The sequence below is a fragment of the Chlamydotis macqueenii genome, chromosome 23, assembly GCF_036417535.1.
Source record: "Chlamydotis macqueenii isolate bChlMac1 chromosome 23, bChlMac1.mat, whole genome shotgun sequence".
In the NCBI taxonomy this organism is placed as follows: Eukaryota; Metazoa; Chordata; class Aves; order Otidiformes; family Otididae; genus Chlamydotis; species Chlamydotis macqueenii.
Genome location: NC_141578.1, coordinates 1,611,013 through 1,626,905, shown reverse-complemented (window position 1 = coordinate 1,626,905; position 15,893 = coordinate 1,611,013). Strand labels below are relative to the sequence as shown.

Here is a 15,893-nt window from a genome sequence, read left to right as displayed (position 1 = left end):
GCCCTGCAGCCCTTTCTGACCTGAGCACGGTGTCGCTCTTAAAGCTCTGCAGGAGCTGCAGTGACCTCCCATCACTGTACCTTATCTTTGATGTCCCCAAATCACTTCCCTCCCCATGGGACCTTCCTGATTTTGCAGAGCTCTTTGGTAGGAGCTGCTTTTGTGCCCCGAAATCCTTTACTTGACATTGAGCATTTTGAAATGGGAGGGATGGCAGAGGGGCGTCCCCTTGGGCTTCCCAGGGATGCAGGGCGGCTGTGGGAGTGGGGTGGGAATGGAGAGTGTCACCTCCCGAGCTCTGATTGTGCGCACTGGATCCGTGGGACGTCACACTGATGGGAGCGTGTCTTGCTTGCCCAACAGTGGTGCTGACCGACGTGGAGGTGGGCATGCAGGACCCTCTGGGGCTTGGCAAGCTGGGTGCTCAGGCCGAGAAGGATCGACGCCTGCGAAAGAAGTGAGTGAACCTTCTTCTCCATCCCAGCAAGAAAATTTCCTGCCTGATGGCTGAGAAGCCACGGCATGGGACTGGGAATTGCTGGAAGGACTTTTCACCCTCTCTTGAGCCCTGTTCGCTGCTTTATTGCTTTGCTGCCAGCTGGTTCTTACTGCCTGTGGTCTGTTCCCTTGCAAGCCCCCAATAAATCACTCTTCTGCTTCTGTTCCCTCCAGGCATGAACTCCTGGAGGAGGCTCGGAGGAAAGGATTGCCCTTTGCTCACTGGGATGGCCCCACTGTTGTCTCCTGGCTGGAGGTGAGGCAGAGCACGCCCTGCATCGTCCCCGTGCACCAACAGCTTTGCAGTCACCACTGGTCTGTGCTGCGCTCGGCGGTACAGCACCCCACAGTCCCACCATGCTGGATCCATGCGCATGGCTGGTGGTTGCAAAACCTGGGGAAGCAGAGCAAATCCTCAGAGCCCTCACACATTCTGTAGAGTTGTGGGTTGAGTAGAGCTTTGAGTTCAAAGGCTCAGTGGGTGCTCTTTACCTGTCCTGTGGCCAGCAGATATGGGGATGCTGGGCTACCCACAGGCCTTCTGTGCAAGGTACAAACGAAAAAGGAACCCCATGTGAGTGTCCAACTTTGATACTGAGCTTCAAACAGGATGGCCTTGATCCTACCAGAGGAAGTTAGGGTAAGTCAACCGGGCCGTCACTGACTGCCCTGTTTTGGCAGCTCTGGGTGGGGATGCCGGCCTGGTACGTTGCTGCTTGCCGAGCCAACGTGAAGAGCGGAGCCATCATGTCGGCCCTGTCCGACACTGAGATCCAGAGGGAGATCGGCATCAGCAACGCACTGCATCGCCTGAAACTGCGTCTGGCCATCCAGGAGATGGTCTCGCTCACGAGCCCCTCGGCACCACCCACCTCACGGACAGTAAGTGCTTCACGCCGCAAACCCCCCTTCCCCTAGACAGACCTTCCATGGGACAGGACTACACCCTTGTTTCCCTCCTTTCCCTGCCTCCTTGGGACCACAGTGGTTCATCAGTTCTCAGGGAGTCCCAGTGTCACAGGCGAGCGCGGCCGTGGAGGGGGTGACGTTCCCTGATGGACGGGTCAAACCACCAGACGCATGTCCTCAGGCACAAAGATCATTTATGGCCATGGAGTGTGAAGCACTTTCCTGTCTTGTGGCACCTGCAGATGCTCTTGTCCTCACACTCAGAGGTTGTCACCAAGACGCTGACCCTGCCGAGCATCTGCCCTGGAGAAGACAAAATCCCACCCAGACAGCGCATGTGTGGTTTACAGAGCCAGCTCGGTTATTCAGAGCCGTTTTCATTTCATTTCAATACAAACCTTTTCCTGGGACTATGGGAAATTCCTGGGGCAAGTCAGAGCAACTGCAGATCCCACCTTGCCCGGGACAGGACATTGGAGAGATGGAGGAATTGTGGTTTGTGCTGGTCCTCAAGCCCCCAGAGGGGTTAATGGTGCCCCAGTAATGCCAAGACACATCTGTAGAAATGCAGACAGCAGAAAGAAAGGCCCCAAGCTTGCTGTGTCCCCTCAGGTGGCCATGGCTGAGGTCAGAGCTGTGAGAGGCAAGCTACAGGCTCCATGAGCGTTATGCCAAAGCAGCCAAAGGGCCAGTGGTCCTTGCTGCTCTCTCTGTGGCCGCAGGGACAGCCCAGGGTCCCCACGAGTAGCGGGGTGCCCCCAGCCCAAGCTGCCAGGACTGTGTGAGATCTCCCCAGTAGAGCTCCAAGCACAAAGGTGGCCTGATCAGCCCAAGCCAGGCTTGTTTCCAGCGCGGGTGTGAACTGAGGCCGTGGTTCCGTGCTGGTTTACCCTGACCACTCTGCTCTTTTCCCTGCAGTCCTCTGGTAACGTCTGGGTCACCCACGAGGAGATGGAGAACATGGCAACTTCCACCAAGACGGTGAGGCTGGCTGACCCCACTGCCGCCACACGGCGTATCGGTTACCGAGCTGAGCTCCAGGCGTGCATTAACGCACTAAACCCCGGGAGAGAAGGGGATCTTTGCTGCGTCTCACGTGTCAGCTCTTGGCCAGTGCTGTGCACCTGTTTAGAAACCATCTTTCAGCCTTTAATATCCCAACAATTTCGAAAACTGACTTAAAAACCATCAGACGCGTTTTCCTTTGTCAAGCTGGGTTTCTGGAGTAGCTGGTCTGTCGGTTCTGTTAGAGGAAAGAAATGAAAGACAAAAACCAAGAGTGATCTCAAATAGATGCATGAGTTTGACTCCCACATTGGTTATCCTACACCCAAAGAAGTCACCATCTAATCTCCTGTTGACCTTAGCACACTCCAATATTGTCCCCACTGTCTCCCTACCACTGTCTGGTAGCTCGGGGTCCCTGGGAGGGACGTGGCCTTGCTCCCAAAAGCTCTGGCTCCTTTGGAGAGGTGTAGCCATGCTCCCCTCTCTGCAACTGGACCCCGTGTCCGTGTCTCAGAGTAGGAGCAGCATTTTGGATTCATTCTGGGAACTGGGCGTTTTGTGGAAGCTTGTGTCTGCTGGTTGAGTAGCATGGACCTGTAACTGGCACCTCTAACTGGTGGGCGCCTTTTGGGGATGGGGAGCTCGGAATTACAGCAGGGACGTGACGCTTTCCCCTGGCAGATCTTGTGAAGTTGAGCACAACCAGCACAGGCTGACAGGGCAAAAATAGTGACAAAACTGGCAAATTGGGTCGGGCAGCCCCTCTGGGGGTTGTGACTCGTGAGCTGCAGCTTGGGTTTCTCTCTGTATCCGTCTGGTTTTGGGGGACCCAAGAACTACCTGTATTTCCCAGGAAAGATGTGTGAGCTCCAGTGTCTGTGCCATCTCCAGCCCAAGGGCCGGGAGAAATGTCCCATCCTGTGTTCCCCTTATTGACTGAGAGATGGGGGGAAACGCAGGCCCGGTGGGGTCAGGAGTCCCCAGTCCCCTCCTCAAGCCGTGCAGCCATGAGACCGACCCCCGTCCCCTCTGGGTCACGCTGTGACAAGGGGTCCAACGCTCGGCATGCACGGCACACGCTTTCATGGTGCAGGGCCGCCGGGTACTGACTTTACCTGTCCTTTCTGTTGACATGCCGCATGTGTCACGCTTAGGACACAGAGGAAGGCAGCTGGGCACAGGTGAGGTCCCCGTGTCGTGTCTTTCCACGGGCGGTACATGGGGCGGTTCTGGGAGGGAGAGCTGGCCATCACGGGACACCCGGGAGATGAGCTTGGGGCATCGGTATTCACCCAGTCCTTGTCGGAGTCCCACCCTGCGCCCCGTGCTTGCTCCTGTGAGCCATCTCGAGCACGGGGTGCTCCTCCTGGGACCTTGCGTCACGCAGCATCCCTCTCTGCTCCAGGCAGTGACTTCTCCTGTGTAAGACACAGGTCCTGTGTTACAACCCCGACGCAGGAGCGACCGGCCGCCCTGCGTGGGAGGCAGGTTTCTGGCTGCACAGACATTTGGTTTTCACCTTTATTTTAGGCCCGAGTTCAGGATGTAGATTATTTTCATTAACTGAAAAGGTGAGAGGAAAAAGTCCTGCTTGGATCCATCTCTTCTGGTTTTGATCACTGTCAAATGTTTTACTTTTCTTATGCTAGATTTTGTTCGCAGACTTAGAATCAGCTTGCGGTGAAAGTGAATGGGTATTTTCCTGCCCCAAACTGACCTCTTTTTTTCATTTTGAAGTTATAAAGTAGATCTTCTGGTGATTTCTAAGCTTCTTAAAATCAGTTGGGAGTGCAATGAAACCTATTTCTTAGTTGTTTCAGCTTTCATGAATGTGCTTTTTCCAGTAGAAGCTGGTCATACAGTCCAGCTGTCCCTTGTGCTTGCTTTTTTGGCTACTTGCCTTGTCTCCTTGGGGGACGTCAGTAGGACACAGACCACAGCCAACAGAAGTGTTCCCTCCAGCGCCTTCAGTACAAACTAGGGTTAAACTCCTCTGGTCCAGGTTTGCTCCTCAGGACAGTGACCCCCAGGCGGCGGCACTGAACTGTCACTGCTCTCCTGGGACTCTGCAGCTCCACCAAGCCTTGGTTTCTCCCTAGCTTCTCCGTTTGCTTCTCCACAGACACTGGCCTATGGGGACATGAACCACGAGTGGATTGGGAACGAGTGGCTCCCCAGCTTGGGTCTCCCGCAATATCGCAGCTATTTCATGGAGTGTCTTGTTGATGCACGGATGCTGGACCACCTCACCAAGAAAGATCTCAGAGTGCACTTGAAGATGGTGGACAGCTTCCACCGGTGAGTCCCCTCCTTTGGGAGGTTCCTGGGGTGCAGTGTCTGCATGTGGAGCAGAGGATGGGACAATCTGAGGGATTTTCCCCTGTCTTGGCCAGTCCTGGTGCTGAAGAATGGCTCTGCTAGGCTGAACTCAACCACCTGGTCTGGGGCAGGTCAGCAGGTCATATGGGCAAATGTTCTCCTTCAGCACACTCCCTCCAGCACAACTGCAGAGGATCAAGCCTTCTCCTGGCTGTGGAGCAAGGCAAAAAGAAAGGCTCATCCCACTCGGTCCCCCACTGGCAAGCAGAGCCATCATCTGCCATTGGCCCAGCTTGGAGAAGGCTTCTGCCATCCCACCCACCTTGCCAAAGCACCAGCATCCTCATCTGCTCACCATCAAAAATGTTTGTGGTGGGAATCACGGGCTCATTCCTCTCCCTGGCCTGCAGAGAGGAGGGAATGCATGGGGAGCACGTCCTGGCGTGGCTTTGGAGTGGGCAGAGCAGCACCCCGGCCCATGGCCTACGACTGGCTGCCCCCACCCGTGGGTCTGCCTCTGTGGACCTGCCAGGCCCTCCCTGCTCTGGGGGTGAACCCTTCAGCCTGGAGCAGCCCCCATGGGCTGGTTCTCCCCAGACACCAAGCTCCAGGTAGCATTGCTTAGATCTGCAGAGAACAGGGTAAAACTGATGGAGTGGGGAGTTACCATGGAAGGGGGAGACATTCCCTATTTTCTGGCCAAGATCTTCCCTTTGGGTTGTGTCTGGTGACCCAAACCTGAACTGAAGCATCCTTTGGGTGCATGGAGAGCAAGCAGGGAAGTGGGTCCCTCTGCAGGTCCCTCCCAGCCACCTGCCCCGCGCTGCTGAGCCCTCCTGAGGGTTGGGTGACATCTCGTGTCCTTGCAGCACCAGCCTGCAGTACGGCATCATGTGCCTGAAGAGGCTCAACTACGACCGCAAAGAGCTGGAGAGGAGACGAGAAGAGACCCAGCACGAAATCAAAGGTCAGCAGCTGCATACGTGGAAAAGGAGATGAGGAACTTTCCAGGGGATGCCCAGCAGTGGTCTTTCTCCGGTCCCTTATCTTTTACACACCATTTGCTTAGGGAAAATAATTTCTGAGCGGTCATGCCCACAGGGCTGTTCTCCAGAGGAGACCTCCCTGCGGTATCTCCCCAGCAGATTGCTCCAAGTGCCTTCATGCAGCTTGTCCCAGTCAGGCATGAGGAGGAAGACAGGGTGTCAAGATGGGAAAGATCGGCTCTGAGCATCAGCTCCTCTTCTCCTGCCCCGCTCAGATGCTCAGGACACCCCCAGCTTGCTCAGCCTCCCCTTGCTCATTCCCTGTCCTGAGGTTCCCTGTGCATCTGGCTGCTGCTTAGATTACATCTCGTTATTGGTAATGCCCCTAATTACACCAGCAGCCGCGGGTTCTTAGGATTAATTTTCACAGTTGTGTTCTGCCTGTTATTTCAGCGTTTGGTTTGGGAAATTGAAGCCAGCTCTTCCGGGCACTGAGCACCCGGCACTGCTGCTGGCTCAGGAGGACGAGTCCCGGGATCAGCCTGGGGCTGTGCAAAAGGGCTCCAGGACAGCACCAGGTCCCCACGCATCGCGAGTGTGCTCTGCTGGCTCTGAGATGCGCCCTCACTCTCTTGCAGATGTCTTGGTGTGGACCAACGACCAGGTCATTCACTGGATCCAGTCCATCGGGCTCCGCGAGTACGCGAACAACCTTGTGGAGAGCGGGGTGCACGGGGCGCTCCTGGCCCTCGACGAAAACTTCGACCACAACAGCCTGGCGCTCGTGCTGCAAATCCCCACGCAGAACACGCAGGTAAGAGCAGCGTCCTTGGGGGCTTTTGGGGGAGGGTGGCCAGCGTGAAACACAAATACAGCGTGACTCCAGCAGTCCCACCAACTCAACTCTGCCTTTCACAGCAGAGCACTCAGATGGTGCGTGGGCTTTTTCTCTGTCATTCTCAGGCTTTCCTGGGGTGGGGGTTTGTGCTGGGAACCATTCCCACCGATGGGGAACAATCACTTCTTGTTATTTTCAGGCTCGACAAGTGCTGGAGAGGGAGTTCAACAACCTGCTCGCCTTGGGCACAGACCGCAGGCTGGACGACGTGAGTACCAGACCTCTCCCATGTCCAGCTCGTGCCAAGTGCCTGTTCTTGTGCAAGAAACAGGAAAGACAAGAGCTCTGCTCTCTCCCTCCATGTCCAGGGGTGTCACATAGTGCCTCACAAGCTCTCTAGAGCAGTCTCATGAGCAGTATCAGTGGAATAAGCTCAAACTGTTAGACAGGGCCCGAGGAACATGCTGCCAGGCTGTGGAGGCAGGTGAGGCAGAGCCCTGTGCGTGATTTCCAACCTCATGCTCGGTGGGATGGATTTCAAGTGGACTGACCTGGCTTTCCTTGCCAGCTGCTTTAACGTTGCCGTGTAGAGTCACAGATGTTCTGGGCATGACACAGCTCGGTGGGTAAAGCTGGTGGGTTGGAGATGCCCCGTTCAGCAGCCAGAAAGCTGTTCACGTTGAGTCACTGAAGGTGGGGAACTCAACTAGATCTCTCATGTGTGTAGCTTTCCTCTGTGAGATACGATAGCCAAGCTGGTCAAGGGCTCTTCAGAGCACAGCGAGAAGCAGGCACTTCCAGATGCCGGTGTCTGGCCGAGGTTAGATGCATCCCTTGAGGTCTTGTGTGCTGATGTCTCCAAGGCATCTTTGCAGGCAGGCTGGAGAGAAGAGATTGGCAAGCCAGAAAGGATTAAGCGTAGTCATGGGATCCCAAAGAGGTCTCCTACGGCCTTGGCTCAGTTTGATCACACTCCTGCACTGTTTGAGTTGGTCTCTGTGTACAGGCACAGCCTCAGTGAGGTGGAAGCAGTGCTGGTATCTCACAGGGGTGGAAGGTCCTGCTGCCACTGCTACCAGGCCCATAGCCTGCTCTTCTCTCACAGGGCGACGACAAGACCTTCCGTCGAACCCCGTCCTGGCGAAAGCGCTTCCGCCCGCGAGACGTTCACAGCATCAACATGCTCAGCGGCTCGGCCGAGACTCTGCCCGCCGGTTTCCGCGTCACCAGCCTGGTGCCCCTGCCTCCCCCATCCGCCACTGCCAAGAAAATGCCCCCGGAAGGTAGGTGACCCCCTTCTCCCTGGGTCCTCTCCCACTCCTGCTCAGACCTCATGATGAGCACAGGGAATAATGTGCCACCAAGGGAGGAGAGGGAGAGAGGCTTGCTGATCGCCTGGGTCCATGTGATCCTTGAGCCGTTGTCTGCTGGAGAGATGTTTTTCAGGAGGGTTATCTCAGACCTGGTGTGGGATTTCTTCATTTCAAACCAGCAGGATGAGGAGAGGGCTGTACCGAGGCATGAAATGGGGATATGTGTCACCCACCCTGGGTTTGGCATCCAGCTCACAGCCTGCTGGGGTGGCACTGGGACTGTCAGGAAGCAGCAGCCCAGTCTGGACCAGTCTTGTCCACCCTGCCTTTTGGAAACCATCCCCAAAGGGACTGGGTTACCCAGCTCACTTCAGTCCGGGCGCTGCTGAGCAGCCACTCTCCCAGCGCTGGCAGGGCCCTGCTTTGACGCGCTGGCCGTCCGTGTTGCTGGCTGTCGTGCGTGTTTTAGCTGAGCACGCGTGTCCTGGGCTCTGCCCCGCCACCACGTGACTCCTCTCTACGAGTTATCTCGGTCCCTTCCAAAGGTGTCGGGAGGCACCAACTCCAGCCAGGTCACCCTGGTTTGTCCCCTGGATCGGTGCCCTGGTGCCACTGTCCCAGGCCGCCTGCCGCATCCCCAGTGGGCTGAGGCGGCTTCAGCAGGCTCAGAAATGGCTGAATGTGAATTAAAAAGTTGTGCTTTCACCTTCTGGCTCCAAGCCCTGGGCTCCACTCTCATCCTGCCTGCAGAATTGCTCAGATTTCACAGCTTTCCAGTTTGGATCAGATTTCTGCTCGACTTTTTCCGCCCCATCCCTGGAAGCTGCAGTTCCCACCGGTCTGAGGATGATGAAATCCAGGACCATACCCCTGCGTCTGACAGCACCCAGACATGGGGAGCAGGGAGCTCACTGCTCAGGAGTAGGGACCACTTTCCAAATATTCTGGTGCCTTGGAAGCATCAGACCTGGCCAAACTGCCTCTTCCTTCAACCTCATCTTCTGTGGCTTCAGGGCTCAGATGCTGCCTGATAAATGCTTTGAGGGCTGATTGGAGTGGTCACTAATTGCACGCTCTGCTCTTTGACTCATTTCCAGTTGGTGCCTCTGGGTCGCCAAGGCTGGAGACCTCCACGGTCCGGACGTACTCCTGCTGAGGGTCAGCGTGACAGGAGCCAGCCCGGCCCTGGGTAAGTGCGAGGAGCACCAAGGCCTCGGAGCTGGATGGGGACCGAGAGGAGAGCACGAGGCCCAGCGTCCCCTGCTCGCCATCACCTGAGCCGGGTGTCTACCTTCACCAAGGTTTGCCTTGCCGTTAGAGGACCATGGAGACCTCAGCGGTGGGGGCACAGCCTGCTGCTGCCTGGGACCCTGAGATGATGCAGAAGGGATGCTCAGCATCCCAACCACGTACGGTTTGTCCAGTCCCTGGACAGACAGCTCCACTGAGGACCCAGGGATGCCATCTTAGATGGGAGGTCCCACCGGGGTGAGGGCAGGATAGTCACGCACTTCAGAGAGGCTCCTGGAACCCTGCTGTACCCTGGGACCTGGCTCCCTTGTGCCAGGAGGGCTCATTACCAACTCCACTGGGTTTCGTGGCGTGTGGGAGGTGAGCCGCCGTCCTCACGGACCTTTTCCCGGTTCGTTTCTCAGCACATCCCCACCGTCCGCACGGCCACGTGCTGGCTGCCTTTCAGGACAAGAGCCCAGCCGGCGCCTGTTCCTCGGCCCAAACCAACAGACGCTGCGGTCTCGCTGCTGTGGACCGAAAGGACGCTCTCCCTTCTGCTCGTGCACCCCATCGCATCCCCCGGCTCCCCGTGGCTCCCACCTGTGGTTTATCTCCCACCTCTCCCCACACCGACCGGGCTACAGGTGCGCTCGCTGGGTGCCCGCTCCGTCGCTGGCAGAAGCATGGCACAGCCCAGCAGAGCGGCAGGGACACCCCAGAGAGGGCTGTGGTATTTGGAAACCTTTCTCCTGCCTGGTTCCTGTTGCCAATAAACTGTGGGCCGCTGCACTGACTCGCCCAAGCCCCAGGCGTTGGGGACGCTGCTGCCCGCAGGACTTGAAGCCAAGGAAAACTCAGGCTCGTGAAAATCCTCACACGGGGCGACCGGGCACGGAGCTGCCCCCAGGAGGGGCCGAGGGGCTGGAGCCGGTGCCAGGGTCAACACTGCGCGGGACGGAGCAGGGACCGGCCGTCGTGGGGGCAAGGAGAGTGGCTGTCTGCCAGGGGGTGGGCAGCTGGGGCGCTGCGTTTTGGGGCGCTGCCAGGTGCCACACAGGGGGAGTCTGCGCCTGCACGCTGAGTCCACGAAGGGCTGCGTGGGGAAGGGCTGGAACCGCCCCATACGGCTCGCTGCCGGCCGGGACGGTACCCGGCACCCACGGGAGAGGGGACCCTCCTTGCGTGCCTGGGGAGACATGGTGGGGGCACCCGCCGCCCCGGGACGTGCCCGTCCCTTCCCTCCGGGTGCGGAGGAGATGCTCTCCCCTCCAGGCTGCGGGCAGGGGTCGATGCAGGAGGCTCTGAACTCCCCGTTTCTCCCCGTAGGGTAGGATCTCCTCGTCTCCTCATGCCACGTTTGCCTTGTGTGGCCCCCGTTTCTGATGTGGTATTTATTGATGGCTGGAATGACCTTATACTTATCATGTGCTGTCTGGAAGTGCAATATCTGAGAGGCTCTGCAGTCACGATGTCTTTTCGGTGTATTATTTGCCTAATACAGTATTAAATATTTTTTTAATTTGAAGAGTCGGTGAGCCCTTTATATCGATGCCCTATTTCTTTCGTCATATTATTGGTACTGCATGGACTCCAAACCCTGGATCGGGTCAGGAAAGGATGTATGTGTGTTCCAATAAACAGGATTTTAAATCAGTGCTGGCTTGAGCCTTCTTTCCAGAGCCCAAATTAAAAATGTAATTAATCTTTGGCTCCCCCAAGGGTTTTTGGGGTGCAGGGCTGAGCCCCAGTTGTAAACCAGTGCAATCACTGGTCTCTGTGGGGCTGATTTAAGTGTGAGACATCCAGTTCCCACTGCTGAGTGGCTGCACTGAGGTCCAGCTGGATTTTCTGATATGGAACAATCCCCAGCCTGGGAATTCGGGGAAACCTGCGCAGAGGGGGGCAGTGGTAAAGGAAGCCTCGAGCCATTCAAACGAGAATGCCTTTATTTAAAAAAAGAATCCAAATAAGTTAGCAAAAATAATAATTAAAAAAGAATCAGATAGCAACTCCACACAGCGGTCAGTAGAAAAGACGGCGTGGGCAGCCTCCGCGGGGCTCAGCACCCACGGGACGCCGGCCGGAGAGAGACGTTGGTCGAAGAGCAACTTGGAAAAAAATGAGCAAGCGAACCCAGCACACACATTGGCCCCCAAAAACCGATCGCCCCTGGACAGGGAGCGAAGCAGAGCCCGACGCTGGGTGGCCGCCCTCGTGAGAACTGGGGCCACTGCCAGCGCGGGGCCGCGGCGCTGCCGAAATCCCACTTTTCCCCCTTATTTTATTTCAGCTGGCCGAGCGGGAGCATTTCACGAGGAGTGGGAAAGGAGACGAGTGGCTTCAGCAGTGCAGTCCACGACGCTGGAGGGGTAAATAGGATTTCCAGCGGCTGGACCCTTCCAGCGTCTTATCCCACCCCGTTACCAGCTTGAAGAGCCGCCGGGGTTTGCGCCAGCTCAGTTTTGAACCCGCTCCTCCTGGAACGTCACGGCCACATCCTCCACGGCGATGCTCTCCACGATGGAGGAGAGCGAGTGGAGATTGCGGTCCTCCGCCGCGTCGTCGGCCAGGAGGTGATCTGTGGAGAGCAAGGGGATGATGGCTCTGCTGGGGACGGGGACCGTGTGCTGGGGATGGGGATCGTGCACTGGGGACAGGGATCACGCACTGGGGATGGGGATCACGCACTGGGGATGGGGACCATGCAGTGGGAACAGCTCCTGGCTCTGTGCAGGGGGGATCCCGCAATCCCCTGCAAGGCCAGAGTGACCTGGGGACCCGCTCCCAGCTCCCACCCTTGGAGGGGGAGTGGAACTTTTGGACACTTTTTCAGTTTCATTCCCCATTGGAAAATGAGATTTAAGTTTCTGCCTTCTGGGGAAAAAAACAGGTGGATTTGGTGGGGGGGGAGGGCGGGGGCGATAACTGCAATGATGGAAAAAAAAATCAGCAGCTGCAGAGGGGGCGTGGGGAGGGAGAGGAGCCCAGGGCTGCCATGCTCAGCACCGCAGCAGGCAAAGCCAAGCCGAGGGATGGCGACGGACGAACCCTCGATGGGGACCAAGCCACCAGCACCTTGGGCTGCTACAGTCCAGTTCCTTGGCTCAGGAGCAACGGGTATCTCGGGGAAACTGGGCAACAGCAGAAGCCTGAGCTCACTGAGCGTTGGGCCAGGGAAGCACTGGAGGATGGATGAGCTCATTTCTCTACAGCAGCGGGGTGGGGAGAGGAGGACAAGGCTCCTTTTGTCCTCTGCTCTGAGCATCTCCTGCTTGGGAGGGGTTGGCCCAGCGATGCTCTGCCCCAGGGCTGCGGTGGCCCCCGCTGGGACACCCACCCTGGAGCCCAGCGAGGCTGTGGGACGCGGGGGTGAGGCGGGGAGGACCTTACCCGCGGGGTTGGTGCCGAACTCCAGCTGGCTGTTCCACTCGGGGCTGCAGGACGAGCTGCCGGACCCGCACTCGCTGGCCGCCTGTGAGAAGCCGAGATGCCGCCCGTGGGTCTCACCTCCCCCAGCCCGGCCAAACCCCGCCAGCCGCCCCAAAAACACCCCGGGGTGCCCCATCTCCGCAGCACATCGCCCCTGTGGAGACAGGCACCCCCCGCCCCACCCGCAAAGCAGCTGGATGAGCAAACGGCATTCAGGGTCTCCATGACCCAGATGCTTCGTTAACCATAAAGACTGAAAAAAAAAACATTTTTGGGCTCTGGGCACAGCAGAAACGGGGCCATCTCTTCACTGCAGGTAAAAAAAGGGCCTCTTTACCCTGTGACTATGAGAAAGGGCTAGAGATGGACGAACGTCCTTGAGTAAAACAGCTTTTTGCTGAAAATCACCTAATCGGGCTGATAAAAAAACCAACACACGGGCTGGACACCCTCGGGCCATCCCAAGGGGATTTCTGGGGAAGATCTTTTGGCAGTTTGATTTGTGGATTTGGGGCTGAATGGCAATTTCAGAGAAAAGAGCTGACAGCCTGAAAAACGAGAGCAAAGCTCCGAATTAACTTTTTGTGTGTGTGTCTTTATCTGGAAGTGGATGCCGGCTCGAGTTAAACCCAAAATATGATTTATAGGAGCAGCCCCAAGGACCCAACTCTTTGCAGCAGCCCAGAAATGGCACTTTGGGTCCACAAGCTCACTGCAGCTGATTAATGAACACTTGGATTTATTTCCCACTAAAGTAGTAAATCGTTCCAGATACAATGTTTTTTCCCCAAATTTTGGATTGCTCACTCAGAACCCCCGGCCACGCCTGGGAGAACGGACGGCTTGGAGCAGCAGTTACACAGGAGCGGCTCGGCTCGGGTCGTGTTTTGGGCACATTTGCGGGGCAGCCAACAAATCCACCCGAGTCCAACCCAAGCGGATACGTTGGGCTCACACCGGGAATTCCGAAGTCTACACAGGCTGGAGCCTAAAAGCTTTCTCAGTCCTTTATTCAGCTCTAAATGTTGGGTTACCCAGGTACCTGCTGGTTTGGTCCTTAAACCTCTTAGTCTGGAGATGAATTCCACTTTTCTGTGCCTCTTATAAAGTCCTTCCAGATCCAGATCCATGCCATCTCTATCTACTTCTACATCTACCTCTACATTTTTCTGTATCATCTCTATCATCTGTACCTGTAGCTCTCTATAAATTTCCGTATGCATAGCCTCAGCGCAGTAGGGGAGCGCACGCCCAGACATCCCCCAGAAATCAGAGGACAGCTAAAGATATCTCAGGAAAACTCAGTTAAACAACCCAAATCTTGCGGAGTGACGGCACCTGGCTCACAGCATCTCTGCTCGGGGCGGCAGCGAGATACGACGGCTGCAAGCGGCCTCGCCTGGCTCTTGAATCGGCACCTTCTGTCTGAGAAATGGGAGATGGCCCCGCGCTGACCCCCTTGTCCCCTGCCACGTCCCCTGCCCGCGCCACACTGATCCGCGGAGAAAGTCCCTGTGCCCCGGGCTTTCCAGCACCCGCAGTCGCACGGCGGCGAGGAGAGGGGCAAGGGGCTGCGGGTTTTGCGCCCAGGAGAGTTGACAGCTGTGGGGTGTCATGCAAGGCAGCGGGTGGTGACCCCTCGACGGTGTTTGGTGGGGGGGTCTGTGGGCTGTGTCACTTTGGAGGGAGAGATCAGGCGTGTGTGCATGTCTGTGAGCAGCGGGTTTAATTTCATTTCGTATTTTATTTATTTAATTCCATTTAATTTCATTTGATCTTATTTTCTAAATTTAATTTTATTTCATTTTATTTTATAGGTTTTTATTGTAGTTTTGCCTTTATTATCCCTTCAAGCCCAGGGACATGTGCCAGCGTCCAGCACTGGACCACGCAGCCCCTGCTACATCCATACATGACTATACAGACGTATACGTAGGGAAAGCTCACTGCCGGCCCCTTTGTGCGGGGACCTGAGAGCCTGGCCGGGGCCAGATGGCCAGCACCCTGAGCCGTTATGCAGGACACATCTACAAACCCATGGCAGCAGCGTCTGCCTTGCCCCAAGGCTGGGGATCATGCTCCCACCATCAGGACCCTGTGCCCCGCTGTCACCCATGATGCCTCCACCTGGGATCACTCCCACGGATCATCACCCCCATGGATCACCACCCCCGTTGAGCATCATCCACATAAAGCATCACCCCCAAATATCATCACCCTGAAAGATCATCACCCCCCTGGATCGTCACCTCACAGATCATCATCCCCAAAGATCATCACCCACATGGATCATCACCCCCAAAGACCGTCACCCTGAAACATCACCACCCCATAGGGCATCACCCCATGGATCATCACCCTGTGGAGCATAAGCTCTGTGCTGGTCCCCAGCCCAGGTTTGGGGACGCCGGGAGATGCGCAGAGGCACTTACCCCGGGCTGGGGAGCGATGGGACGGAAGCGCAGGTCCCTCTGCTCCCGCTCCTGCTGATTGAGGGTGCTGAGCAAGCTCTGCAGGCGCTCGATGTACTGGATGGCGCTGCGCAGGATCTCCACCTTGGGCAGCCGCTGGTTGGGGTTGAGCAGGGTGCTGCGTTTCAACGCCTCGAAGGCTTCGTTCACCTTCTTCAACCTGCGTTTCTCCCGCAGGGTGGCCGCCCGTCGCCGGTCAATGGAGACCGTCTTCCGCTTGCAAACCTTGCAGGCCCAGGGCAGGCACTGCCCGGGACAGTGCTCGGGCAGGGCCGAGTCCTTCTCCTCCAAAGCCACCCTGCCCTCTGCGCACATGGCCACCTCGGGCCGCTCGGGGAATGTCGCCGGCTCGTAGCCCTGCAAGCGGGAGCCTAGGAAATTTTCCCCATCGTAAAACCTCTGGTCCGGGAAAAAATAAGGGTTGGTCTCGAAGAGCTCCATGGGCGCGTGGGCGGCTCGGGGACGTGTGTGCGGTTCGGGGACGGCTGCTCCCTCTCCCCACGCCAACTGTTTGGTGCCATTTAAACCCCGGCGCTGGCATTAAATCACGGAGATAAATATAGAAAACCTAAGGGAAACCTGAGCCCGCCCTAAGCTGCTGCCTCACATCAAAACTTGTCCATCTGATTTCATGTGCGCTCCCCGCCGGGATTACGCTGCCGGACCGTGGCCGCGCCGGGGGGGCTGGGGGAGCTGGCACGGCGGGGAGCGCAGCTCGGCCGCCCCGCGAACAAGGGCTTTGTTTGAGCCCAGGGGTGCCACTGGGGACGCGGGCGGCTGCCAGCTCCCCCCGGCATTCCTCCGTCATCTGGCCCCTTCAGTTAGGGCTGGGCTGGCTTGGGGGGAGCCCACGGTGCCCTCGTGGCCGTCCTGCCCGACCACGGCACCC

General features: G+C 57.2%; 2 protein-coding genes across 6 annotated transcripts in view; one reads left to right on the top strand and one right to left on the bottom strand.

Moving 5' to 3' along the window:
- Positions 1-10,757, top strand: part of PPFIA4 (PPFI scaffold protein A4) — a 59,761-nt gene extending 49,004 nt beyond the window's left edge. For all 5 annotated transcript variants that reach the window (XM_086765441.1, XM_086765436.1, XM_086765437.1 and 2 more), the window contains 12 exons: positions 364-457; positions 673-754; positions 1,180-1,380; positions 2,326-2,388; positions 3,570-3,596; positions 4,538-4,713; positions 5,604-5,701; positions 6,359-6,534; positions 6,758-6,826; positions 7,664-7,841; positions 8,969-9,060; positions 9,527-10,757. In XM_086765441.1, the coding sequence (XP_086621567.1) occupies positions 364-457; positions 673-754; positions 1,180-1,380; positions 2,326-2,388; positions 3,570-3,596; positions 4,538-4,713; positions 5,604-5,701; positions 6,359-6,534; positions 6,758-6,826; positions 7,664-7,841; positions 8,969-9,027 (1,223 nt within the window). In that variant the 3' untranslated portion in view covers positions 9,028-9,060; positions 9,527-10,757. The remainder of the gene's footprint in view (positions 1-363; positions 458-672; positions 755-1,179; positions 1,381-2,325; positions 2,389-3,569; positions 3,597-4,537; positions 4,714-5,603; positions 5,702-6,358; positions 6,535-6,757; positions 6,827-7,663; positions 7,842-8,968; positions 9,061-9,526) is intronic.
- Positions 10,758-11,135: 378 nt separating this feature from the next.
- On the bottom strand, positions 11,136-15,476 carry MYOG (myogenin). The gene is made up of 3 exons (XM_086765720.1): positions 14,966-15,476; positions 12,495-12,576; positions 11,136-11,682 (listed from the first exon to the last, which is right to left on the bottom strand). Exons 1-3 carry the CDS (start codon positions 15,443-15,445, stop codon positions 11,561-11,563), a joined length of 684 nt encoding a protein of 227 aa, XP_086621846.1. The 5' UTR covers positions 15,446-15,476; the 3' UTR covers positions 11,136-11,560.
- Between the last annotated feature and the right edge of the window lie 417 nt (positions 15,477-15,893).